Here is a 26,911-nt window from a genome sequence, read left to right as displayed (position 1 = left end):
TGTTCCATGAATTGGCCTTGTGGTACACGGCCGGTCACTTCTCATTTTTGGGGTGTGACATTTGTCGCCACTTGATTTTTTGGGAGTGCCATGTGGAAATGTCGCATGGTACTCTGAGAGTGTTGAATATTTCTCTAGTTGAAGGCTCCAATGGTGATGAATAATGAAGACTTGGGACCATCTATGTCAGTGTATCTCAAGTGGAAACATATAGAATGGAGATGTCCAAGGGTATACTCACGCGGCAAAGGTTCCTTAAGTTTTGTAGAGAAAAAGCAATAGATATCTCTTGTAAAAAGCCTAAGAACCATGCTTAAAACCTTCTGAGTAGATGAAGGCAGCATTTCTCAGGACATAGTTTTTGAGCTTGTCGTAGCTCTCGGGCTGTGAGTGTTCTTAGGATTAGTTTATGGGATTTCCTTTTTTTTCTGTTTGATGGTTTGCTACCATCATCTAGTTTGCCTCTTGGATGTGTGTATAGATTCTCGGTGTATGAAATCGCAAGGACTGACAACCAATCAACCAATACATCAAAGCAAGAGGCCAAAGGAGAAGGAACTAAAGTAGTTTTTCCTTCTCTGATGTAACTCTGCTGGCAGTTGCATGGGCAATACTATAGAATGATTTATTAATTTGTTGTCTTCTAGATAATGGAATAACCTATAATAAGCCAGCATGGGGTAGTCACTGACTGGAACAACCCTCAAGCAAGACACATTGTTTCAGGATTTTGAATCCTTGAGTTGGTTTGTCAGCTGTTTGGTGTAAAATGTAAATCATGTTTCTAATGGCAATTTTGGTACTTATACTTAGGAAGGAATTTTGGAAGATCTCCTGGAAAGTGGAAGTGATCCACTTATTGTATCACTGAACCAAATGGACATGGACAGGACACTCTCTCTGTTGAGATCGTATCTTCGTACTCGTCTGCAGAAGGTGACCATGACTGAACTCTTTCATTTGCTTTATGGCTTGCCTGAATTTTTTTAAGGAATACACTTGCTTTCCACAGTGTTGATACAGTGCTGCGTCAGTAGATCTTACTTTACCAATTGATATCTATTTGGATATTGTGTGTTGTTTAAGTGATTGTCTTTTTCATTACAGATTGAGAAATACATGTTTCACATCCATAAAAATACTGAGCTGTGGAATCGGCTTTCAGAACAAGAACAGAAATTCGCCTAAAGGTAAAGGCTTTTTTATTTTCCTGCTGCTTTTTTTTTTTAAACATGGAATCCAAATGGATATTTTTACTATATCTCAGTCTATTTATGTCTCTGTCACTCAGGTGCATTGAAGATTTGGAAGATCATTTTGATAAGTCTGTTCTGTCAAAATTGCCTGACCGTTATAAGTCCAGTGTAAAGCAATCTGTTATAAGTGAAGAGGATGACATGGGTAATGCTTTCATCTTTTGCAAATTGATGTTAGTTACTTTCTTCTCGTATCCGTCTTGGTGTGTAGTTTACATGTTCATGCAAAGTGTGCGTGAATTCCGTATTTTGTTAAGTTTGAATAACAGAAAATAAACTTGTCTTAAGTTTATGGCAGTTGCGACTTGCGAGTTTATCTAAGAGGCTTGAATTGTTAATCCAGGGTGTGAATTGAAAGTTTGTTGTCTTGTTGTGGATGAAAATGGATATGTCAAGCATCAGGTGCAGCTTGCATCATGCACGTGCTGGATTTATACAGATCCTTGATTACTGAAATTATGCCACCACGGCAAACTTGCTGCATTATAAGCTGCGTCCTGAATAAAAATAGCCATTTGTGTTAATATTTGAGTATTGTATTTGAAGCATCAGTTTGCCTACTTAAATTAATAGTCCATATAAGTATTTGAGAACAGCTGTAATTGGAACAAATTAATGGAAATTACTCTCCTGGCTGTTTGACTTCTTATTAGAGTCTGTGATAATTGTGGATGTCTCAACCTTTGTTTCCTAATTTCCATCGAGTAAGGGCTAGTTTCCTTTTTATTGTACTTGGGCCATATTGCTAAGAAAAGGTTGTTAATAATACGACATTAATAACGGTAAATAAACCTGAGTTTTTTCTCGGCTGTCGTTTATACTAATAGTTTGTACACTTTGTATTGGTAACATCTTTATTTTTCCATTTTGGCCTATTACAGTCCCAGAACCTCAGCTGGACACGTATGTTATCTGTCGAACCAAGTCATCCTTGGGAGCTCTGCAGCTTGATAACAGGCAATCTATCATATTCTTCAGGTTTCTTACTGTTTTTCTCCTTAATATTTGTTCTCTAACAAATCGGAATCTCTCAATCTTGCAGCGGGGTAGAGGATCCTGTGGACCTTGATCCTGGTGATCTATATGCTGTCCGTTACAAGTCGATAAAGCCCCTCGTTCACAGTGGCCAAATAGAGTTGGTGTGAAAAATATGGAACCTGCTGCTAACAGGTTGTCTAGGAGTAAATGGTACCCGAATTGTGATATTATTTGTATACTCTATGCAATATGGCTCCGTGGTTCTGTCATCAGAGAATGAAACCTTAGTTGTGATATGAATTTGTTAGTTGCAATAAGTGCCTGAATTTCTGGATGTGGCTATACACTATACTCGTCTTGCGAAGATACAAGAACTCTGAAACTCTTATTCAAGAGACTGAAACTGTGTATCACGGCTCAGGTGTGTTTATTTACCAAATCAATTGAGTTTATGCGTGAAAATTTGTGCATTGCTCAATGCAAATTCAAGAGTAAGCCATGGAAAGGATCCAGCAGTTGAAAGATAAATTGAGCTTTGTTCATCTCTGTTTTTTGGTTCAAAAACAGAGCAAAGTCATTCAGACTATGTTTTCTCTGACACCATCACTTTTTCAATTTATTTATGCTCTGAATCCTCTGATTAACATTGAAAAATGGCGCACCAGATGAACAAAAAAGAGTAATTACAAAGACCCAACGAGAAAGTTGCATTGATCTGGTTAAGTTTTTGGTAGTAGAAAAAATCATCAGATAACTACAAGATCCAACGAGAAAGAAATGTCTCAAAGTAGTAGATCTCAACTCACTAACTACAAAGACCCAAACCCAAATCACCAAAGTTGAAAAATATAATTCAAGAAAATCAGAGAATGATAATTACATGATCCAGTGAGAATAGTCTCCAACAATAGATCTCAACTTACTAACTACAAAGAATCAACCCTCGAGAAATGTCTCAAGCCACTAGATCTCAACTCACTAACTACAAATACCCATCATTTCTCGTATCTATTTAGCCGTCTAGTCTGCAATTATTTGTCTGTGGAAAATCATTATTCTGTTTTGTGCTTGGGCAATAAGTGCCGTGGCATGCTTTAAGTATTGTATTTTCCCCTTTCATTACTCTAATTATGTGATAGTTGCAGGTTGGATAACAAATACCATAAGCCCAGAAATATAGTAATATTTTACATCTTAAATTTACTTGTACCTGATTTTTTTATTGTAGGAATTAATTGTCACACCCCAAAATGAGAAGTGACCGGTCATGAACCACAAGACCAAAACTTGTAGAACATGCAGCTTAAAAAGAAATTTTATAAAAACTCCCAAGCAAAGATCCACCAAACAGTCAACTATTTTTTTTTTATTCAGAACATCCCCAACCAATAAATTTCACAAAAAGAATGGGGCACAAACATCCCATGAACCAAATAAAATCCAGTGATCCAACAATAATAAAAGAATCCAGATATCTGACAAAATATTTCAAATGCGGAAGCGATTAATAAAATAAAAATATGATGAGACACCCTAAGGAGGTCAATACAAGAAATCCCCGAGATGCCACCAGAGTCCTTGCCTAATTCCCCAACTTGCCTGAAAAAAAAGTTTGAATAAATCCGTTAGCTGATGAGCTCAGTGAGTAGCAAAGCATTTATATCAAATACAGTTCCAAAATAGGGATCAAAATAATTTACCATGTCAACATAAATTTGGCATATGTGGTAAACAACAAAATAATCCATTAATCCAATTAACGATTCATCTGATAAGTCTTAATGGTGTTCTCAATCCAATCTCCAACAACAATGGGGAACCACAACCAAAATCAATAGTACCAAGTGCCAGTGAATAAATATCTCAAAATTGGATCCAATATCGTTATCTCTGAGTCACCACGAGTAGGCAGCCTGTGGAACTTTTCCCAAAGAATGACTCGGCAAAAGAAAGCCATTGAGCATTAGAGTCATCGGCCTAACCTGGTCTCTTCTCTAATGGCCAGAGTCACCCGCACACAGAGGATTAATTTAATTTCCCTGGACTTTCCAAAATATGTTCTCAACAATATCCACAAAGTTCTCACCAAAAGATTATTCGATCAACAAATGGTTTCACCGATACCGCATGCAAATTTAATATAATCAAATATAAACAATATGTGTTTCCAATTTCAATGATAAATTTTCCAAAACAACAATTTAAGGGATACGGGAAAGTTCGAAAGTACGTAACATGCTTAACCACTCACCTGGATTCAAAAGTAACACAATAGAACAACTCAAAACGAGCCTAACCTGAACCAAAAATCATAGAGCAATATTATCACTAACTGTAGCAATTAGGACTACTGTAAAATTACAATTAACTTATCCTAGAACTAACTCACTTGAAGCCACCAGAACTGTACAAAAGTCAAACTTCAATCTCCAAGTCCAAGTAAGCTCATAATCCATTCCATGTACACATAACCCACATATCCTTCCAAGTGCCAAAATTATGTTCTTGTCCAATACATATGATCCCCATGTTTGCATATGGTAAAACTAGATTCTGGGTGCACCTAATTTAATCACCACTTTACTGCACATGCACAGCCGCACGTCACCAACCGAGCACCCAAACCGTGCACACCCTCTCTCTCTCTCTTTCTCTCTCTCTCTCTCTCATACACACAACACCAAATACACCCAATATCTTAATCCTCAACACAAGAAGTTCGTGGACCATACCATCCAATCAAAGTTTAGCCTCCATACCCACGTTCACAGTTACAGCCCTAGCGTGAGAAAATCAAAAAGAAGGGAAAGAGAAATAAATTTGAAGAGAAGAAGAATCACTTACTTGGGGTTACCTCCAACCAGCCAAAACGCTTATTGACTGCGGCTTCCATCTCTCCAAATAAATAACCCTAATTCTAATATAAGTCTAACTCCCTCCAAGGCCACGTGCGTTCTCCCTTAATGCTAATAATAGGTTACTTGGTATATAAAGGTCACGCAATGCTAATGTAAACTAGATAATTCATTATAAAATCTAGTCTAATGCGTGCCGAACTGTAATCTTAGACTTATAAAATTTATTTAACATAATGAATTCCTATTTCCGAAAAATACAATGATGGCCAATAATATTCATAGCACGCACAAAATAACTAATTGAGATCTGACCATAACACCCAATTAATAAATAGCCAAAATAAGTAATAAGATAAATAAAAATGCTAGGCTGTAACATTAAAGAGTTCAATGTAGGGATTTGTATGTACTGAATTCAATCTTTGCCTAGGAGCTAAGTATACTCTAGACTCATTAGAGTCTAGAGGTCACCTAGGATGACTGTTGTGGCAGATTCCTGCATTCTGAGGTAGTCGCTAAATTATCCATTGGAGCAGTCACTTGGTAGGAAGTTAGGTACACTGGACTGTACTATTCCTGGTAGGCCATAGTTTGAAGCCAAGGTCAACCCTGCTTAAGTCCATGTAAGTTATGCCCAGGTCACCAATTCTAAGGCCTGCTTTGGAGAAGGCCATGAATGATCCAACCAGAAATATTTCTCCACTGAATTTTAAATTAGCTCCACAGCTATGATCAGCTAAGTTACAACCAAACAGATTTTTTTTTGCTGTTGTTTGAAGTAGGTTTTTACAATTTCTCCACTCACATTGGTTTCGAAGAGAAGTGGTCAGTGAATGGGGGTCTTTTACGAAATCTTTGATTTTGACAATAAGTTGAGCAGCTTTTTTCACAATACCTAGGTGCATAATTGCATGAGTGGGGAAAGGGATGGGAATGCTTTTGTTCACGTGCAAAATAACTCAGTTCGTAGAGGATTGGATTATGGAGTCGTGCTCCTAAAAATCATTATGCAGCCTTTGTGCATTTAAGAATTTACTAATATATACAGCAAGAAATGCGAGGGCCAGGAGTCCTAGCTCTACGTTTCTTACCAACTGCAAATGATTCTTACTTATTTCTTCTGAGCATGCTACATCCAGTTCAACAACCAATTGGAGCTGATTGAAGGACTAGAAAAACACTCACCAAGACTGATCAACATAACAACAACAACAACATAACATAACCCATCTAGTCCCCAATCATTGGGGGTATGGGCGGGGGATGATTGGAGACAGACCTAACTCACCAAGACTGATGAGATCCAGTATTTCCTAGTACATGGCCATATCACATGCCTTTACATTTTACCTTTAAATTGGCTGGATAAATGGACCACATTAAGATTTTGGTACTATCTATAGATACTTTGGGCCTCCTTTCATGCTAGTGCAATTAGTTGTTGGAATCCTTACTGCAATTTTTCTGGACATAACCTCATTAGTCATTACAACACTGGGAGGATTCAAGAATCAAAGTGCGACCCTGAATAGGCAAATAGGATGTTTCGGCACCTCTTCTTTCTGCTAGATGTTATTTGTTTTTCTCTGCAAGCCATTTGATTCATTGTCGACGCTGACATTAATTGTTTGAACTAAGATTGGTTGTTCATCTGGTAGTATCATTCAGGTTCATAATTCACTTGTAGCATGACTTTTGCCTGAATGTTTTTGGTGCTTCATATTTTGTGATCAGAACACATGAGCAGAAAATGATGGAATAAGGTGAATTATTTTGTCCGCTTTCAGATTAGGAAGATGGTTCACGCTGGACAGGAAGTGGTAATGATAGGGGGTTCACATGCATTACATAGGCATGAGAAGTTGGCAATTGCTCTTTCAAAAGCAATGCGGGGTCATTCTCTTCAAGAGACAAAGAGCGATGGACGATTTCATGTTCACACAAAAACACATTTGGACGGTGCTATTCTTAAAGAGGTGTGTCATTAATTCATCATTTTGCTTTTGTTGACTTGTGAACTAATTCATTTGGAAGTCAATTGTGTTCTTTCCGGCTTGGTTGTTGAAAATGTATGTACTTCGAGATAATGATGTCATTTTTTGCAGTAACCTCATATGTTCTTCTGAATGCATTTATAATGTCTGTTGTTGCCCTTGATGGGTTCATTGCAGCTACTAGATTTTGTGTTATAAAACTTTTGCGGAATCTCACTAGTGTTCTGTCTTAGCATCATTAATGTGCCAGCGGTTGTTTTAGTTACTGGACCAAATTCTGCATGATCTCTAAATCCCTCTTCAGTTCTTGATATGTTCTTGTTACCTGTTGTATGGGCTTACTGCCTTTGAATGATACATCCACAATTTTTCTGTCCTCTGCACCTGGCTTGCGGAGAAGTTTTTTTTTTTATCAGCGAAGGCTTGCGGAGAAGTTATAGTCCTCTGTTATGACATTTTGTCTTGAAATGGTCATTGCAGGAGGTGGAACGGTCGGCTGATATGCTTGCTGCAGGTTTACTTGAGATGTCAGACCCTTCACTTTCTAGTAAATTTTTCCTTCGCCAGGTTAGTGTAGCGTAGCTGGCCTTTGTTTTATATTCTTTTTCTCTGCGATGTCTTTTTAAGTTTTTTTGCTACATGTGTGATTGTCTTTATGCTCCTGTATTCCACACTGCCCTAACATTATTTTATGTTTTCCAGAATTGGATTGACCCGTCTGATAGTTCATCTGATTCGATACCAAAGCACAAACCTCTTTGGGCTACTTATACTTCCAAACGTGACAAGGGCGCAAGAAAAAGAAGACGGCAAAGAAACAAGGAGATCTCTACCGAACTTACAGCCTTTATATAGAGGACACTACATGAAACTCAAATTGAAATTACACTCAAATTCATCTGAAATAAAGATATACCGGGTGCACTAATGGCCCCATCGTCACATGAGTCTGATAGTTCTTCTGATAATTGAGTGTGAGCAGTACCTCCATAATTGAGGTGGTTGATTGGAGTGGTTGGCCACCGAAAGTTGGTTTGGCTTTATTCGATCATTGATTCTTTTCCTTCTAGGGTAGCGATCCAACAAGGGATTCCTAAAATTTTAGGAAACAGTTCCATCATTGTCTTGAATTTTTTGTTCAATTTGGCTTATAATAGGTTTTGGGGGAACAACATTATTAATAGTCCAATTTTCAGGGAACTACTCACACTCAATTATCAGAAGAAATATCAAATCCATGTGACGATGGGACCCTCAGCGCACCCGACATATCTTTATTTCAGATGAATTTGAGTGTAATTTCAATTTGAGTTTCATGTAGAGTCCTTTACATAAAGGACGCGTCAATAAGAGTAAAACTTAGGTTTTTGGATTACCCTCTCTCTAAAATCCCCTGAGTTGCTCTCTGCTTTCTTCCTCCTCCCTTTGTAAAATTGGCTTCGGCCTTCTAACTAAACATTAGTAGTAAAATTTTTATAAACCCTCTACCAGCTGACGAACTTGCTGAAAAGTTAATATCTTAGTGTAGCGAATGAAATTTGTAGTCATACACCTTTGCTGATGTGGATCCACACCTGATGATGGAAGATGAAAGTCTTGTGTGGACGAGTAATGATGTTGTTATTGTTCTTCAGCATCAAAATGAAAAATACCACCCTGATTCAAATAAAAGTTACTACTACATTCATGACTTTGCAATTCCATTTCATTCAAAATTCCGGATGAATGAAAAGTCGTAAGATTGGATGCTGATTTTCTACGGAGTCCCTCAAACAAATATTGTAAAATTAATGAACGGATTGGATCATTTGTGTGGGCCCCACGGAAAATCTGTGCACATATCCTTGCATAATAAGTCTGTGTTGGCAGTGTTTCTGTAAAATGACTCAAATGTGTTGGCAGTGTTTCTGTAAAATGACTCAAATAAGTACGAGTTAATTGCAAAAGGAGCACTCCATGCGGCAGCAAGGTTAGGGATTCATGAGGTCATAGAGTGTAAGTTATTTGAACAGGCAGTCATAGAGCGTCATGAGAATGTTTTCAACCTCTTATTACATCAAATGAGTGAGCATAAACAAACAATACTAGGGCTTAAAGACAGTTCTAACAACATCTTGCACTTGGCTGGAAGATTGGCACCTCAAAACAAACCTACTCAAGTTTCTGGTGCAGCTCTACATATGCAACGCGAGTTGCAGTGGTTCAAGGTAATATACACTGCCAGTTATAATCCAATAAACTCAATCTTCCTCAAAATTTAGTCTCGGACCTTATTATCAATTGAAATATATCCCTTTCATTTCAAATTTTTGACTATATATAATATAGGAAATAAAGAAACTTGTGAACCCCGGCAAAAAATAGTGGGAAAACGATGCTCATGAAACTCCTCCAATGGTGTTTACTGAAAAGCACAAGCACTTCGTAGAGAAAGGAGAAAAATGGATGAGAAAACACCGTTCCAGGTGGTGAAAATGAAGATGGCTTTCCAGTTTTCTCCAAAGTCCAAAGAATTGGCATTCACCATATTTGTTATTTTCGATGCAATATCTATGTTCACATCCACCACTTCTCTATTAATGTTCTCATCCATCCTCACTTCGCGCGATGGAGAGGATGATTTTCTCCTTGTTCTTCCCCATAGGCTGATTATTGGTTTGGTTACCCTTTTCCTCTCCATAACAACCATGGTGGTGGCCTTCAGCTCTGCACTATATCTTGTTCACTTGTTTGGATCCAATCATGCACGGATAATTGGTCCAGTGATTGGATTTGGCTGTTTACCAATCCTTTCTTTCCTATCCTTGCAGTTCCCCCTCCTCGTGGACTTGATCACATCAACATATGGCAGTGGTATTTTCAGTAAGAAAAGAAATTGGCTCCCCTTTTATTGAGGTGGTCAAAAACTCCAAAAAATGCGAATAACATTGATGCAAATTGGCTTTGTTATAGAGAATGGCAGGTTCATGAGAAGGTGTTTGCATTGCCTTGAGACCTTCGTTTTGTTTTTTGATTTGTTGTAGAGAATGGCAGGTTCATGAGAAAGTGTCGAATGGCTTGAGAACTTTGTTTTGTTTTTGTTTTTGTTTTTTTAATTTGTTGCGAAGGCATGTCATTGTGGCATACGCTTGTGGGCTCTGTTTTTTATTTGGTTTGGTGTACTGTTCTGGGGAATGCCCGTTAGCTCCTGTATGAGGGCGACTTCCTTTTTTTTGATAAGTGTGATTCTTATTAAAGCCAAAACTAGAAAAAAACAAAGTTCAGGAGATGTCTTAACAGACCTCAAACCTAACACCTACCGAGCTTTACACTATAAATACAAGAGCATCAACCAAAACCACATGCCAGAATACAAGCCAAAAAGAGAAGCAGCAAGGATACAGAGAAAGCAACAATTACGAAACAAATGGCAAGCTTATCCAAATCAGCTAGACCCTAGCACAAAACTTAGGAAGTCCTCAAACCTCACACAGGGTCTTATATATACTTCTTAGAGGATTTCACCGTTCTAAATGAGCTGAAACTCCGTAGCACCAGACCTAATCGCAGAGAAAGCTTCACCTCAACTACAGGCCACCGCCATATGAAGGATAGTCCTTTGCTTCCTTCCCCTCCAGTTGTAATGGCTGAGTAGTGATAAGGTTGACCAGGATATGACTGGGGATGAGAACAGAAACCTGGTGGACTTTGTGCATGAGATTGGGAAAGTTGCCCAAATTAAGTCTCTGAGAAAGGGCTACCAAACAGTTTTTTCATTGATTTTGATTGTGTTTGCTTGCTCAACAAAGCATTCTGGCCATCCTACCGCGGAAGGACATGTTTGGGTGTATGCATTAGATTTAGACTAGTACAGGTAGAACATACATCGTCATAGATTTGGTTGACAGAAGGACTTGACAAGCGCAAAGTCGAAGCTTCAAGTTTCTTTGAGCGACTGTCTGCTGATCTCTTTGTTTCAGCATCCTCTCTAAACTCATAAGACGCCACCTCTTTTTGATTGGGGCGAGCGACTCGGAAAATACCAGTGTTGTGATCACTCATATAATTCCCTAAGAAAGGAGTATGCTTCTTCGTCCTTCAGGCTTAGAAAACTACCATTATTCATGGACTCAATCATGTTTCTATGGGTTTGCGTCTACCCATTGCAGAAATGTTGAACAAGTCTCAAATCCGTGGTGGGGTCAATTTTAGAAGTAGTTCCTTAAATCTCTCCCAAGTTTCATAAAAATTCGCATTCTCATCACCAAAATCGGTGATTTGTCTCCTGAGAGCGTTGGTCTTGTACATGAAAAAGAATCTTGTTGAAAATTTGGAGAATAATGTCTGCCATTAAGTGATCGACATGGATGCCAGATAATTAAGTCAAGCAGAGCCTCTTCTGCATTGCCTTCTTAAAAAATAAACACTTATTTCACATTTTTAAACTAAAAGAGTAATGTGTTTACACACACATTTTTTTTTTGCACCGTTTTAAAGATTTCAATAAGATCTGTCAAACAAAATCCATATTGCTAGAAAAATTATGTGTAAATACATTATTTTTGAATTTAAAATTGTCTTCTTAAAAAATACTAAGTACTTATTTGAGAATCTTGAACAGACCTAAGAGAGAAAGGGAATAGGCACAGACTGACTGACTCATTGGAAAGTGGCAAAAAATTCAAGAAAATCCTTTACACACATAAGGATCTTCGTGATCGAGTCTGTGGAAACTGGGAAGGAGTTTCTGACATGGGTTGAATCAACTCAAAGTGTGCCACGGTGGTTGGGGGCAACACTAAGCATGATGAAGGGTTTGGTGGTGAAGGGGAGGAAAGCTCCTGAAGGGTTTTGGTCTCCTCATAAGTCGTGAGGATCACCCTTGTTGATGCTATACAAAAGATGAATATGGTCTCGAACCCAAGTGAGTATAAACTCCTAATCTTACTTCAAAATAATCATCACAGAAAAGTCCTCAAGTACACTAGCAAGAAATTAGTTCAATTATCTAAAACTACGTATGCAAAACAAAATGGTCCAATCTCCAATCAACTAAATTATGCATATTAAATGTTTGGAGTTCAAGAGATGAATCCGAATTCTCGAGAAACCCATGATATACACACAACCAAATGAAACTTGAGAGTAGCTGATTTCTCTTTTCTTTGGTCCGCTTGACAACAATACACTAATGAGTCATCAGGAAAGCCGCAAATCCCAAACCGTACAAATCAAAAAAAAAGTGACATGTTTGCATACTTGACCACACTCATCACTCTGCCCAGGCCCGGCACAACCTGCGAGGCGGCCGCCATGCAAACGGACACAGTTTCAATGAAGGAAGCTCAATGCAGATATTGATTGGAAAATAGAGGTAAACGGAGGAATAATATTCATCATCATTTTTCCTTCTCAACCAACCAGGAACTAAGAATAGAACAGAGTACACGAGTCCGTTTCCGCATAATTTAACTGTTAAAACTTCTGCATGGAATATAAATTACATTTACTACATCATCTTATTGCACTTGGTTTTATTACATAAACGTAGTACAACAAGCATTAGTTCACCCAGCTCATGGCTGTAGCATAAGTCGTCAACCACAGTGGCTACCATAGAACTTCATGAGCTGTCATCAAACATGGTGGACAGTAACATACCTTGAACAAACTCGGATCTCCTTGACTTCTCCTTCTGATCCTTGATCGATAAAGGAGAAGATTTGACGAGCCTGTTACCACAAGTCAATATCAGCTTCATGCAAGCTAAAGAACAATCTGACATGCAATTATAACAAAAACAACAGGATAAAGGCCCAAATAAACAAAACACTATAATAGAAAAGGCATGCTCTTGGAAATGCCCGTGCACAACACCTACCAACCGTCCATGCCAATCAAAAGCAACTTCAAGGTTCATTTTGGAGGGCCACATGTGTCATTTGGGTCTTGTAAAAGCCTAGTAAATATTTTGTTTATTACACATTTAGTCCTTGTATTTTCATTACGCTTCTTCAAGCATACCCCATGTTTCCTCGTGCCACAAAGAAAATGCTTAGAATGCTATGTTAACAAGAGGGTGAGGTGTGCTCTTCCTACACAACCTTGTAACCTTAGTAGCAATTGCTTACTTTGTGGTGGCACACCTTGTAACCTTGTTCAATGCCTGTAAATGCTTGAGTTGATCAATGAAATGGCTTCATTCTGCAAGTCCAGTGCCTTTATTTGTTGCTTACGTTGGTTTTGGAATATTTCAACTTTGTGGCCCACGTACGTACTTAATCTTGTTTGCTTGCATTGCCAACACATATTGGCTTGAGTTTGGCAGGTTATGAAGGGAGTTTGTCAAGTGCCACACACATCGTGGCTCATCCACAAGGCCACCCTGTGACACCAAGCCACGCTAATCCAGATTTGATTTTTATACACACATTACTATCTTTGTTGCAGCCAGATCTACCTATGGTGCTCATTTTTGTTTGACACTGACACTTTGAGAAAGCATTCCCTAAAAGGTTTGCTCAAAGAAAAGAAGGGGACAATCAGAAAATAACTGGACCCTAGGGAAGCAGTATCCAAAGAAAATGACAAAAGGTAGCATAAACACAAGTCCTTTCAAACCAACCATATGTGCATGCTAAGTTACAACTGTTACAAATGCAACAAGTCAGGTAAAAGCTAATTAAGTAACACACGCTTCAATCAAGGAAGCAGACCAATTAGGATATTGCTATTATCCTTGCAAATTAGGAGATTTCTGTCACTGTCAGAAAGTCAGGAATTAACCAACACGTGCTGCTAAGGTTTCTAGAAGAAAGTAATAACAGCAAAAGATCAAATGTGGAGCGTAGAAAATGAAAGTGGCAAAGAATGCAGTCCAAACCTTTCTGAAACATAATCATTTGTTCTTTTCTTGACGGAGGCTGTTTCAGCTGAAGAATGCAGCTGCAAACTCCCAAAGTCATCAACCATAGGCAAGATAAATGATGACAACAACGGATCCGGTGCTGCATTGGTTGAAGAAGCTATACGGGAAGATCCTCCAAAAAGGGACTGCAAATTTCCTTCTCTTAGTTCCTTCCTCAACAAAGAAAGTGTTGAATGGGATCCACCTCTGCGGGATTTCCTCTTGCGTTGCATGTAACTTCGTGTCAAGAAATCCAAAGCATATAGTCATGGCCTCAACAAATATACACTTTCATTATTAAGAAAGTGCCAAAATTTCCAAGAAAAGGGGTCGAACCACTAAAAGGATAAAAACAGTGTGCGAAACAAAGATCGGCAACCTTGACATGAGCTTAGGTGTATAAATTCTTTCCCATGAACCTTAACTAACAACCTCAGTTGGGAACATAGAGCATGCTGAATTTGGGTAGAAAACACTAAAAAACCAGGAAACAACAATCAAAGGATATCTTAAAAATATTTCCATGTTGCAAGGTAATATGTGCGACCATGTCGACCCCAACCCTCATCGCACAAACTGGACACACCTGCAAAGAAAGAACTTCACTTATTATTTGTCAGAAGGGAAAAAAAAAAAAAAAACAGAAACACCTGCGGAATAGCTAAAACTTTGCCTTGCTGTTGGCAAACTTAATTCAGCCAAAAACCACTACTTTTGCATTGGCTTTTAACGAAGAATCTCAACCTGTAATTTCAGCTCAAACCATTCTTACTTAACCCTCCGTGACCGATACCACAAAGTTGAACATGAGCTTCAAAGAGCCCCTTTTCCCCTTATTTGCAAGGGAAGCATAATTGCAGCAACCCATAACATGAACCAAAATACTAGTAAAAGCTCCCATGTATATCCCCAAAATAGCAAGCCACAGAAGCCAACTTAGAAAATACATGGGTACCATTGGAATGAACCAGAACCAAATTAATCAAGAATCTGAAGCCATCCATATTCTCGCCTCATGCAGGTGATTTCACTTCAAGTCAAGTCTCCATACGAACAAACTAGCAAAAGTCAAGTCTCAAGCCAAGAGGCCCAAGACCAACAGACAACTCAACTAGTTAACTACTTGGCAGAATTGATTGCTCCAAAGCGAGCAAAAATAAGGTTCTGCATGAACCAGTTGAGACGAAAGAAATTACCCCAACAAAGCTTCTACTTCTCAAATTCTACCCCAGTTTCTCCGCCACCTTCGGATGTAACTAGTAAATAATAAAGCAGTCTAGTTTTTTAAGCCCTTGCCCCACACCCTTTCTACCAAACCGTGTCTATTGTATCAGTGATGATAAGCAGCTACTGTAATCCCGACTCTCACAGAAACACATATACACCACAGTAACAATAAGAAATGTTCCAAGGTTAAATTTTTTGTAACGAAACAATTGTAGCTAGCTGTTCGAAGGAATTTCTGGAATCCTCTAGATTTGTTATTAAGAGAAAATAAGCAAGTAGAAAAGGATGCATATCTGGGCTCAGATTATGTTGGGCCACGCGGATCCTGCTATCAAGCACAAACACTTGAATGAAGACTAAGTCATCCTCTTAAGAAGCAAGAACACTTACATGAAGACAAAGTGTCCACAACATTCTTGGACATGGGATTTATATTCTTTTTTGTGTCCATAATTAAGGAACAAAAATACTAGTCCAGAAATGTGTCAACACTTCTTATGTGTCTATAACTTATAGATATTAATACCTGATGGAAGCTTCTTATCCACTTGCTACCATGTGATTTTCAAAATTTAGGAATCTCAATATCACCGTCTTGTATAAGTTGCTTTAACTACATTATACTTCGTAGAAAAGAGCAAAAAGTACTTCAAGGAATTATTGAAGGAGAGGGTTTAGAGGTATGAAATATAAATCGTACTTGTGTGCATTTTCAACTTTATTTGTAAAGTAACCTATGGTGATATAGTTATGGTGGCGTATAAGTGTGTTTCGCCGTGTCTATGCACAACACCACAATTGTGTTCTTGTACAAGTAATTAATGCTTTAGTTGCATTAACAAAAGCAAAACTCTACTTTTCAACCTTGGAACATGTCAAAATCGTACAATTCACAATTTATTTCGTGTGATTCGATTCGATACGATCAAGTGGGTCATTGATATGAATAGATTTCAGGAATCGAAAATAACTGTGAACCGTAAGTGAATCAGTGAATTTTTTATTCACTTTTGATTTGCTGAATTCAATTTTGACTCTTATTTTGCCTTTTTACTGTTGGAAAGGGGTACAAACTTTTTTCTTTTTTTTAAGGTTTTCAGTATTGTTATATATGCCATCTTTTGTCTATGTTTCTCCTTATTTAGTCCAAAAAAAAAGATTTCCCTCTTATTAAGTGTTATAAGATTATAAGAAAGGGGAGATTCATTTTGAGAGTGAATCGAAAAGGACAAAAACAGAAGGGCATACATCCACCTTGAAGACCTTCAAAGGGTTTATTACTTTATTTTGTACTTTGAACTCTTTTTCACAAAGAGGGCCATAAGTAGGATTCATGAGTAGGATTCATGAATCCTCGTCTCTTGCAAGTTGCAATAGAAGTAGCTTACCTGCTCTTACACATGATTATAATTCATCATTTAAAACAAGCTCTATTGATTTAGGTCTAAAATTTTAATTTATAGTAATTTTTTGTCACCCAAATCCATAAATATACTTTCCCACGATTCGAAAAGGGACCATTTCGATTCTCGATTTGATTCACGATTTGACAACCTTGAGTCAAGCCGATTGTCTTTCAACTTCCTCATAACTACCACAACCGAAGATGAGCTTTAAGAAGCCCTTTTCCCCATTAATTCCATGGAAACATAGTTGTAGTTATCCAATCACTAAACAAAGAAATATTCAAACGGTCTATGTGAGCACAATAGCACATCATCATTCATCACCAACATAGCAGATTCTAGTTCCATTGCGGGCTATTATGAGCCTAGAAAGCCAAACAAACAGTAAAGAAACGCAAACAAAATTTTCAAAAGTCAGAGCTTAAACCCATAAACTTTGAAAAGACGCTACATGTGAGCCAGAACCAATGAATAATTTGGACAAAACTGACAAAAAACTTAAAAGGCAAACAGTAAACATAAAATGAAAATAAGCACATTTAACTCATGTAAAAAAAGGCGAGTAATACCCCATTCTTCGCCTCTACAGGATGCTCATCATCGATATGACAACACAACCCGATAATATCGAAATACTCCGAACAGAACGGGCAAGGGAACTCCTCTCTTATATCATCTTCCCCATCAATTTCTTCAAACCCCATGAACATATCTACACCGAAAAATAAGGTCAAGAAGCGTATCTAAATATCTATATAAACACATGAACCAAAACTAAACTAAACAAACGCTAATGTCCCAACTCCCAATCAACTCAAATCAGCCACTCTACTCTGTCAAGAGCTAAATAACAAATTAAATTCAAATTTTTCTTTCTTTTTTTTTTGGCTAACTGGAAGTCCAGGCCAACTTGCCCGCACTTTGACTAATTTCGGGCCATGAAGTTACCGACCAAACCTCCAGTAGCCCCAAGATGTACCCTTTTCACAATTTTTTTCCATTTCCTAACCCGTAGCATTTTTATTGACATTACACATCTATATGCATATGTATGTATACATGCATCTATACATGTACCAAAGACTGTATGCAGATAGAGGCATTTGGAGCTTACCAGATCGAGATTGAAGAGCTAATTGGAAACGTTTAGAGGCAGAAGACAGGCGAGCGCTCCAAGAGTCAGCGTCCATGGCTTAAATTTTACTTGAAAAATTGACCTTCGATTATAAAAATCAAAGCTTTTGTTTTCGAGTGTCAATTAGTGGTATTAGGGTTTTGAAGAGATTATCAGGGACGTTCTGAGCTTGGGGATTGTAGAGAGAGAGAGAGAGAGAGAGAGAGAGAGAGGAGAAACCCTAGAAATGGTAGGCGAAGAGAGAGAGAGAAAGAGAGAGAGAGAGAGAGAGAGAGAGAGGGAGGGTAGCTGAGGTGTGAGATGGAGAGAGCTTCGCAGGTGAAATTTCCGAATAGAAAAAGCTGGTTGTCTTCCTCACTATTTTTATACAGTATGTTCCATCTTTTTGTTAATTAGATTTTTTTTTTTCAAGTTGCATTTTTGGAAAAATGTTTTGTACGGACAACTCAACTACCTACCAAGCAATTGTTAAGGGCTCCTTTGGTGATCGTTACTATTTTACTAGTTTTGCATCATATTTTTAAAATTACTTTGGAGGGATTAAAAATAAAAATATCTAGATAAAACTTTAAAAAATAGGAAAAAAATTCAAATAAAATTTCCTATATTTATTCTGTTTAGCTAGTTTTTTTTTTAAAAATATTAAAAGTTTTTTTACTTTTTAAATTGCTCTTATATATCGAGATGAATAAATAAGTTTAAAATATTTAAACACACAAACTACTAAACGTCATAAAAGAGAAAAGTAAACCAAAATAAATAGTAAATTAGGTTAGGTCAACCCTAGGACAGTAAGCAAATGGTAATCAAATTTTCATGAATATTGCTCAATGATATTTTTTAGGATTATCTATTTTAATTGTTTATCCTATTCCTACTTTTAGTTTAAGAAAACATGTCACTTTAATCCCTGTCATGTTGAGTAAATTATGAAGGGTAATTACTACTACAAATAAACATAACCTTTTCTGTGAAACTATAAATGGAAATGTACTCCATTGTTGACTCCAACTATAAATTGCAAACACACGAATCGTGAATTCTCGCATTTGGGTTTAATAAATTTTCGTATACTGTAATTATTTGATAATAACCTCATTGTCATATGTAAGTAATATATTTGAGGTCTTTTGTAGCGGTCTTTGTAGTTGTTGTTTTCCATATCGTTGGTGAGGATAAAAAACACTCAAGTGAGGTGGACTAAAACTTTCCAAAAAAAAAAAAATTGAAGTGATGGACCAGATTACTTGACGAGAAAAGAAATAAAACGAGCTAATTTTAAGGAAAGTTTTTGTCTACTAATTTTTTAGCCTGAAGATTTTGTGTCCCTTTTAATTGAAATAGATGAAAAGAATATTGTACCCAAAGAATCAAATTCAATCAAGGTCTTATCGAGTCGTGCCTCGAGTCCTCGACCACTTAGTGAACGCATTGGTCAGTTGCTACCTAAGTGATAGTTTTGCACAAGTTATAAAAATATATAATAGTTTTGCACAAATCCCTTAACTGTACAAATCTGCTTAAAAAGGGCAAAAAAAAAATGTATTTGCAGAAAGTAAATGTAAAATCTCCTAAAAGTCATTTTTTTATATTTTCTAAATTCAATATTCAGGACAAAAAGAATGTTACTCCTACTACATTTTTTTGTCAAAAAATATGATAGCATTTGTCATTTAGGTCCGTAAATAATGTACTATAAAAGATGCATCAATATTCATAAAAAGATATTACCCCTGGAAAAGTATATTAATCACTGTGTTCCATGTATCGAAATTTAATTTGATTTTTATAGTAAATCATAGTGATTGGACGGCCTTTTCTTTTTTTTTTTTTTTTTTTCCTTTGTTTTTTTTATCACAAGTGGACCGCGGCCATTTAGCAAAATCGTTTTTCTTTGGAAAGAAAAACAAGAAGTTCTCGACTTCAAATAAGGGAATATTTCCGGTGCTGAATAAGTTGTGAGGAGAATTTTGTTTCAATCAACTTGTGAAGTGTTTCTAGTAAATAAGTTGTAAATAAATATGTGAGTGAAAAAGTTATCGAGAAAGAAATTGTTGAAAAAAAAAACATTAATCTTTGAAATTGTTACAAATACAAGGATAACGAGAAATGACATCGTATTCCTAACAAATCTAAGAATAATCATTTGTTCAGTTCAAGATCCAAACCATCGATTAGCAAGGAACTAATCAAAGACACCCAAAAGACAAAAACCAACACCTAAAAACTGAAGCCCAAGCAACTAATGGGTTAGCCCAAACCCAGAGAAAAACAAAATCCTAATCCTGTCAAAATGACTGTTGCCGCCACTAGAGCGTGAGCACCGCCATCGCTGCCCCACAACATCGATAACAGCACCACCGGCACGCCAATCACACCACCCCTTCTGTCAAGAAACTAACACGTTGAGCAACAGCAATGAGGGTGACGAAAAAAGACCGACACCGCTGATTTGTGTGAACGTCATAATAAAAATGCCTACATTTTTTCCTCAAATTGTTACTAAAAACACCCCCTAATTGTCGCGAAGACGTGGCTCTCTAGTTGTATCCTTGCCTTACAATAGGTATGGGGTTTGATGTTATTTGGTTGTTATTGTTAACACACTAAATTACTTACTAAACTCCCTACTGATGTATACAAATCACAGGAAAAAAAACTAATTCACAATAAAATAAAATAAAATAAAATTGATTTTGGTATTTTATTTTTTATTTAAAATTACAACAATACCCTTTTACATGGGGGAAAGTAGACGAACACTAACGAAATAAAAGGGTAATTTGGTAGTTTCATATACGTTAAAGAAAAAAAATTAGAGTGACAATGGCTAAAATCACTTTCCAAGAAAATGTGAAAAGTTTTTTTCCTGATCAAAACCATTTTCTTACACAAAAACCTCTCCTGTCCTCCGATCTAAGAACTCCACCGGAACTTTCTCTCACCTGTCTCCGATCAATCATAACACGACCCCAATTCGATTTCCACCGCTCTCCTCGTCATCGTCTTGTTCGCGCCTTCTCAACAAACCCTAGCTCTATTCTACAGGAGAAAATCCGTCTGTTAAACATTGTGGACCGAACCATCGTCTTCAGCTTCACACCCGTTATTTGACCGGATCGTTTTCTGATCCACAGAAGATTAGTTCTTCACCAGTATCAAAGGTTTCGCATTTAGCCTTTTGATTTTTGAGGTTTGGGTGGTACCGAAAATGGCGACGAGGAACCGGAGTATATTGTTCAGGAAGTACAGAGATGCATTGAAAAGCGTTAGGGTTCCTTCGGATTCTTTGCCGTCATCTTCGTCGAATCGCGGTGGTGGTCCTGTGATCGAATTGTCCACCACTTCGCTTCTTAATCCCAATCGCTCTTATGCTCCCCTCAGTACTGAGGATCCCGGAGCCTCCAGGTACACATCTCTCTCTCTCTCTCTCTCTCTCTCTCTCTCTCTCTCTCCATATATATAAATATATATATATATATATATGTACCACACGAATTCATTTATGCGTATTTGAGTTTCTTGCTGTGCAGTTTCATACTATAAATTTAGTTGTATTCCGTTTATAAGTTGGTGGTGAAAAGCAGCAGAGCTAGGTATTTTATTTCAGTTGGGGCATCTTATTAGAGCCAAATCATTAGGCCTTATGCAATAGAGATACTTATTGCATCAAATGGAAAACCTAAGTCACACGGGCGGGTGCAGCAGCGAGAATCAAAAACCTCCGAAACAACTAAAATTTGTGAGTGCGAGGGCCGAGGATTGGGAGTGTGAGCGCATAGCGAGAATTGAGAGCGCGAGCGTAGGCCATTTTGAAGGATTATGTGACTAAGTGGGATTCTATAGATACACCTAAGTAAACTAATGCACGGGATTTGACGTACCTTTTCAGTTTGCTAATCAAAGAAAACTTAATCCATTCCTAACTCCTTAAGTTGCCAATTGTCCCAAAAGTTTAACTACTCAAGAAATGGGCATGGCAATGCTATCTAACACTCACTTTTTTTTTTTCGCGTTTGGAAATTCACAATCCGAACAAAAACTAAATGGGTCGATTGGAATTGTTTTTATCAAAAAGAAAAAGGGCAAAAAAGACACATAGCACAACTTTCAAAACATGCTAAAAGACAAATCTTGGAGTATGATTATCAAAAAGTGGAGTATCATTTTCCAAGAAAAATGTGGGAGAGATTTTGAAATAAATACGATTTAGATGTGGTGTATGAGTTTTAAATGAGGTAATGGGAGTTGCCCCCACTGAGCCTATGGTCAATGAACCAATCTCCCAAACTGGGAAGTTGATGTCCAAACTTGGGCTGGTTCATGCTGGATTGACTTGTGGGTGGAAAGAATAGCATCGATTGCATTTCCCAAAGGACGAAAGCTCCAGCACTGTACGACGACTAATTCGGGTGCACCTTTTTTTTCTTTCTTTCTGCATTTAGTATCTCTTGGGGGACTGTGCACAATGTTTTATAAGCGTATGGGACGTATAGGTGAAGTTCCATGACAGATGGATATCACCTAAGAAATAGAACATCCAGGATTGAAGCAGTCCTAAAAAAGAGAGAATGGATTGTTTTACTGGTATATGCAACCAGACTTGAATCACTTGATCTAAGTCAGTTGAGGGGTTTTTAACATTTTGGTGAACTTTATTGGGGATGCAAGAGACAACCCTTAAAAATGTAAAATTTGAGATATGGTCATACCAAAGTTAAAACTATTTAGTTTTTGACAAATGTAATCTTTGAATTATGTAGTTTATGAGGTACAAAGGGCGTCCACGGGTGCACAAGAAAGTATTTACAATTATCATAGTTGCATGATAACTGCTTAAATAGCTGGACAACGTCCAACAATTATTTTAGGTTGCACAACTGACAATAATGGATGAGTTCGGTGTCCGAACCGACACACCATCTTGTTAGAAGTGTATGGGCATCTTTGGCTAAGAGTAATTCAATGTAAAAAGAAGTCATTCCAGCCTAACGAGTCAACGTTGGTACTGTCAGTAGTTGCAATGGGAATCAATTGATCTTCTAGGTGACGAACGAGAGTGTGATATTTAAATGCATGTTTAGCATGGCCAGAAGTATACAACTTATTCTTAACTAGTTTGCTATAATTTGATGATCTCTCCCTGTATATATGTGTATGTAAATATATATATACACACACACGCACGCACTCAGGAAATATTAAACGCTTGATACCGAGCTAAATTATTGGAGAGGAGGCCAGTAGGTCACGGGGATTTACCCTCATGATCCACGAGTTCTTTTGACTTTACTATTTAATTTCACTTCAGATGCAACTATCTGAATTAAAAAGGTCTAAAGAATGAAATATTTGCTCTTTACTGCAGTAGAGGTGTACTTACAGTGGGTCTACCTCCAGCTTGGGTGGATGTATCTGAAGAAATAGCAGCAAATGTGCAACGTGTGCGGACCAAAATGGGTGAGCTAGCCAAAGCTCATGCCAAGGCTTTAATGCCCTCATTTGGAGATGGTAAAGAAGATCAACGTAGGATTGAGGCTCTGACTCAAGAGATAACTGGTCTTCTTAAAAAATCAGAGAAGAGGTTACAGAGACTCTCTGCAGGTGGGCCTTCTGAGGATTCCAATATTAGGAAAAATGTGCAGGTATGATGGCTTTTTACTTTTAATATTGCTCTGGTGGTTTGTTATCTTCGTCACCTATTATCTGATTCTCAATTTGGGATATCTTAGAAAACCCAACTGCCCCCTTGATTTTCTCGAAAGTTGTGCATTGCAGGCTCAAATAAGTTTTTTTTTTTTTTCCCAATGGAAATTTTTTTGGGCCTCACAAAGACACACTCTGAGTTCTTTTGCTCAACGTGAATGGTTGAGTGGGTACCCATGTACCCCTAGGACCAAGGTTCCCTTTTGAAGGTTGCTTCCAGTCCCCTTGTAATGCACATCAGTCTGTATAAGGTTTGATCTGTTTAAATGTTTATAGGCATCTGGTTGCTCACTTCTGCTTCTCCTCGTTGATAGTTAGGAATCTGGCGCAAAACCGTCTTTTCTTTTTCTTGGACTCCTGCTTCCATTGGGAAAGTTTTTAACATGGCCAAAGTTTTGTATTGCAGAAGTTCAGTCATTTGTTGCCTCCTAAGCTGGAATCGTGCATGATGACATTTATTTTGAAGTTCTCATAAGCTGTTTTGACCTTTTTTATTTGCAGCGCTCTCTCGCTACTGACCTTCAGAGCCTTTCAATGGAGCTTCGCAAGAAGCAGTCAACTTATTTGAAGCGCCTCCAACTGCAGAAAGAGGTCTTTCTCCACAGAATTTTTCTGTTCTATTTGCAAAGAAAAAAACTTTTAACACCATGATTTAGCTTCTCACTTGACAACATTACATGACTCATTTTTGTTCTTTCTGTCTGCTATCTCTTGCACGGTTTACTTGACTGCTGAACTGTAGTTTTTGCTTTTCTTAGTTTATTATAGCCGCTAATCGGAATCCACCTTTGTGGTGTCTGTCCTTTTTTTGCCTTCTCCGTAGCTTATTAATTGTTTGGGAAGTGAATTCCTGGTTTTTCTAATACTGCTTTATGATGTAGGGTCCAGATGGTGTTGACTTAGAAATGAACTTAAATGGAACGAATTCCAGAAGAGAAGACAGTGATGACTTGGATGACTTTGTAAGACAACTTCTTACTTACCATCCGTAATCCTTTAGCTGATTCTTGATTTTATTGTTTTTATCTATTAAGGAAGATATTCCATGATTTGCAAGGATAATTACTTGTGACCTCCATTGCCTGCATTTGGTTCCATTGAGATTTGTCCGATCTTTAACAGAAGATCAACACAAAAGTTGCAAAAGTTGATTATATTGTCAGCAAACGATTACTTTTACCCCGTATGTACCATGCTGACAGATATGAGTTTACTCTCTCTCTCTCTCTCTCTCTCTCTCTCTCTCTCTCTCTCACACACACACACACACACACACGGGGAGAGAGGTTAGAGAATCTAATGCAACTAATGGTGGTAGATATGCTGTCGAAGTGATTGGACTTGAACATATATTGGATAGGAGACTGAGGTTATTTGTTGGTGCAAAGAGAATCGGGATAGCTGCTAGTAGTGAGAGGAACATTAGTTGCAAAACTGCTTAGCTCATTAAGCTGCAATTTAACTGTCTGCAAATTCTGTGGAAGGTGGAAGTGGTTGGACTTGAATATATAATTGATATAAGTCTGAGATTGTTTGAAATATCATATAGAGATCTCAGGTGATTTGTTGAGCGAATTGGGATGCTGCTATAAGTGAGAGGAACATTAGAGGCGAAACCACTTTGCTCATTAAGCTGCAGTTTAGTCATCTGTAATTTTATGGCTGAGACAAGAACAGTGGAATTTACACTTTTGCAGGAAATTCTTAACTCAAGTACAGGTACATACCACTTGTATACAGATCGTACCAGGTTCTGGCTAGCCGCTATATGTGCCCAAGCCCAGTGCAAAGTTGATTCATGTTGAGGTTATTTTAACCCAACCCTATCTGACTGTTTGGGTTCAACCTACCTTGTTTGCAGCCCTACATCGAAGAGTTTCTAATGACCACTTGAGGTTGTGGTCTACTTGTGAAAGGAAATTTGGATTTCAAATTTATAGGGTTTTACGTGATTTTTAGCCTAGAGGAAAGATAACGCACCTGACAAGGCTGTAATAGCTGATTTGATTCTTGAGATGGAAGCGACTCTGCGAACTTGAGCTCTGGTGTATGTGTATGTGTGTGTTTTTGTTCCCTGTTTTTTTTCCCCCCCTTCTCCAAGTCTTGGAGCGATGGGAAAGGGGGACTCCAACTTATTGTACCGGAGACTTTGGGACGTTTACCCTCCCTTCGTCAATAGTTTTCCTTTTTTTGAACAGAGATATCCATTTGTCAATATGACAGTATCTAACGTTGACATACATGAGTGTATGTACTTTTTTTTTTTGTGCAATTTTTTTGCCAGTAGAGCCCTAACGCTAGTCTTGCAAACTATCTAGGTGTTTAATGAGCATCAAATGGCGAAACTAAGGAAAAGCGAGGCATTCACTGCAGAAAGGGAGAGAGAGATCCACCAGGTACATGAGAGCTCTTGCATCAATATTTTTATTCTCCTGTACCCAATGCGTAAATTTTCAGTTGACCATATAAGTTTGGTTTGGTTTCATTTTTATTTGGGTCTCTGTAGGTTGTGGAATCAGTAAATGAGCTTGCTCAGATTATGAAGGATCTATCAGTGCTAGTCATTGACCAGGTTAGAAGTTATGCCTCCCTTCTTATAGGTAGGTCAGGCATTTCCTCTGGTTTAAGGTGACAAACTGAAATTCTTTGTCCCAACAGGGCACTATTATTGATAGGATAGACTACAATATTGAGAACGTTGTAGCATCAGTCGAGGAGGGCTTTAAACAGCTGCAGAAGGTAATCTTGCTCTTGACGTTCTCTTATGCTTTGTTTAGGTCATGGATTTGTGGAGAGATCTATGGAGGGAAAAAGAAATAAATAAACGAAAAGATAAAGAAGCTAATGCAGTGAAAGCTAATTCTGCTTTTCTAGTTTCCTGTCGTTTGCCTTTCCCTCTATGGATCCAACGACAAATCCATAATTCAAAAGTAGTCTACACGCTCTCCATTTTCTCCCCGGCAGATGATTCTAGGTTAAAATGCCGTTTCTGGTTTTATTGGTATTACAGGCAGAGAGATCGCAGAAACAAGGTGGGATGGTGACTTGTGCAACAGTTCTCATCATCATGTGCTTCATCATGTTGGTCCTCCTTATCCTCAAGACCATATTATTTTGATATGCAAACACATTCCTCTACATATTTCAACACGAAGGTCTTCTTGTTAAGACTCTTCCCTTCAGCGTTTACTCACTGAGACACGCTGCACTTGTCGTCCTTTTTGGAATACCATATGATTTAGAGTTATAGGAGGTGTATTACTTTGTGACTGCTGTAATTGTCCATGTATAGTGCATTTATAGAAACTGGGTGAGGGTCTTTTGCAGGAGGAATAGGTTTTGATTCTTTTGATTAGGCAGATGATTTTGTAATTTTGAAGACTCGTCTTTCTGGACTGGTTAATTTGGACATTTTATACAATATTCTTTCAAGTAATAAAATGGAATGCATCCCATTTTAGCGCC

The 26,911-nt window shown here is 37.8% G+C and overlaps 3 protein-coding genes and 1 non-coding gene across 5 annotated transcripts; 3 read left to right on the top strand and 1 right to left on the bottom strand.

The window, feature by feature from the left end:
- The first annotated feature begins 74 nt into the window (after positions 1–74).
- LOC131327759 (uncharacterized) lies at positions 75–7,941 on the top strand. Its single transcript, XM_058360894.1, has 7 exons — positions 75–936; positions 1,108–1,190; positions 1,292–1,401; positions 2,299–2,426; positions 6,880–7,068; positions 7,567–7,653; positions 7,789–7,941. Exons 5-7 carry the CDS (start codon positions 6,889–6,891, stop codon positions 7,939–7,941), a joined length of 420 nt encoding a protein of 139 aa, XP_058216877.1. The 5' UTR covers positions 75–936; positions 1,108–1,190; positions 1,292–1,401; positions 2,299–2,426; positions 6,880–6,888.
- Positions 7,942–11,253: 3,312 nt separating this feature from the next.
- LOC131328091 (small nucleolar RNA R71) lies at positions 11,254–11,358 on the top strand. Its single transcript, XR_009200373.1, has one exon. It is a non-coding gene; the product is annotated as a small nucleolar RNA R71 (small nucleolar RNA).
- Positions 11,359–12,440: 1,082 nt separating this feature from the next.
- On the bottom strand, positions 12,441–18,147 carry LOC131325647 (protein DEHYDRATION-INDUCED 19 homolog 3-like). Its single transcript, XM_058357996.1, has 5 exons — positions 17,720–18,147; positions 17,175–17,317; positions 14,481–14,558; positions 13,949–14,205; positions 12,441–12,797 (listed from the first exon to the last, which is right to left on the bottom strand). The coding sequence occupies exons 1-5, from the start codon at positions 17,793–17,795 to the stop codon at positions 12,689–12,691; spliced, it is 663 nt and encodes a 220-aa protein (XP_058213979.1). The 5' UTR covers positions 17,796–18,147; the 3' UTR covers positions 12,441–12,688.
- A 2,428-nt stretch (positions 18,148–20,575) lies between these two features.
- LOC131325646 (syntaxin-43-like) lies at positions 20,576–26,911 on the top strand. Of its 2 annotated transcripts, none has more exons than XM_058357995.1 (8): positions 20,576–21,148; positions 23,112–23,385; positions 23,948–24,037; positions 24,328–24,408; positions 25,765–25,842; positions 25,953–26,018; positions 26,105–26,185; positions 26,457–26,911. In XM_058357995.1, exons 1-8 carry the CDS (start codon positions 20,952–20,954, stop codon positions 26,562–26,564), a joined length of 975 nt encoding a protein of 324 aa, XP_058213978.1. In that variant the 5' UTR covers positions 20,576–20,951; the 3' UTR covers positions 26,565–26,911. The 2 variants fall into 2 exon arrangements, with proteins under 2 accessions (XP_058213978.1, XP_058213977.1); XM_058357994.1 differs by having other exon boundaries at positions 23,109–23,385.

This window comes from Rhododendron vialii, chromosome 5a (assembly GCF_030253575.1).
Source record: "Rhododendron vialii isolate Sample 1 chromosome 5a, ASM3025357v1".
NCBI lineage: Eukaryota > Viridiplantae > Streptophyta > Magnoliopsida > Ericales > Ericaceae > Rhododendron > Rhododendron vialii.
Note: the sequence above shows the minus strand (reverse complement) of the source record. Positions and strands in the feature narration are given on the sequence as shown.

Coding starts and splice junctions, on each gene's coding strand:
- LOC131327759 (XM_058360894.1), top strand. CDS start 6,889: ATGGTTCACGCTGGACAGGAAGTGGTAATGATAGGGGGTTCACATGCA. Junction 7,069..7,566: donor ACGGTGCTATTCTTAAAGAG/GTGTGTCATTAA, acceptor TGGTCATTGCAG/GAGGTGGAACGGTCGGCTGA. Junction 7,654..7,788: donor GTAAATTTTTCCTTCGCCAG/GTTAGTGTAGCG, acceptor TATGTTTTCCAG/AATTGGATTGACCCGTCTGA.
- LOC131325647 (XM_058357996.1), bottom strand. CDS start 17,795: ATGGACGCTGACTCTTGGAGCGCTCGCCTGTCTTCTGCCTCTAAACGT. Junction 14,559..17,174: donor CTGTAGAGGCGAAGAATGGG/GTATTACTCGCC, acceptor CTTTCTTTGCAG/GTGTGTCCAGTTTGTGCGAT. Junction 14,206..14,480: donor AACATGGAAATATTTTTAAG/ATATCCTTTGAT, acceptor ACACGAAGTTAC/ATGCAACGCAAGAGGAAATC.
- LOC131325646 (XM_058357994.1), top strand. CDS start 20,952: ATGGCGACGAGGAACCGGAGTATATTGTTCAGGAAGTACAGAGATGCA. Junction 21,149..23,108: donor GAGGATCCCGGAGCCTCCAG/GTACACATCTCT, acceptor TCTTTACTGCAG/TAGAGGTGTACTTACAGTGG. Junction 24,038..24,327: donor GCCTCCAACTGCAGAAAGAG/GTCTTTCTCCAC, acceptor TTTATGATGTAG/GGTCCAGATGGTGTTGACTT.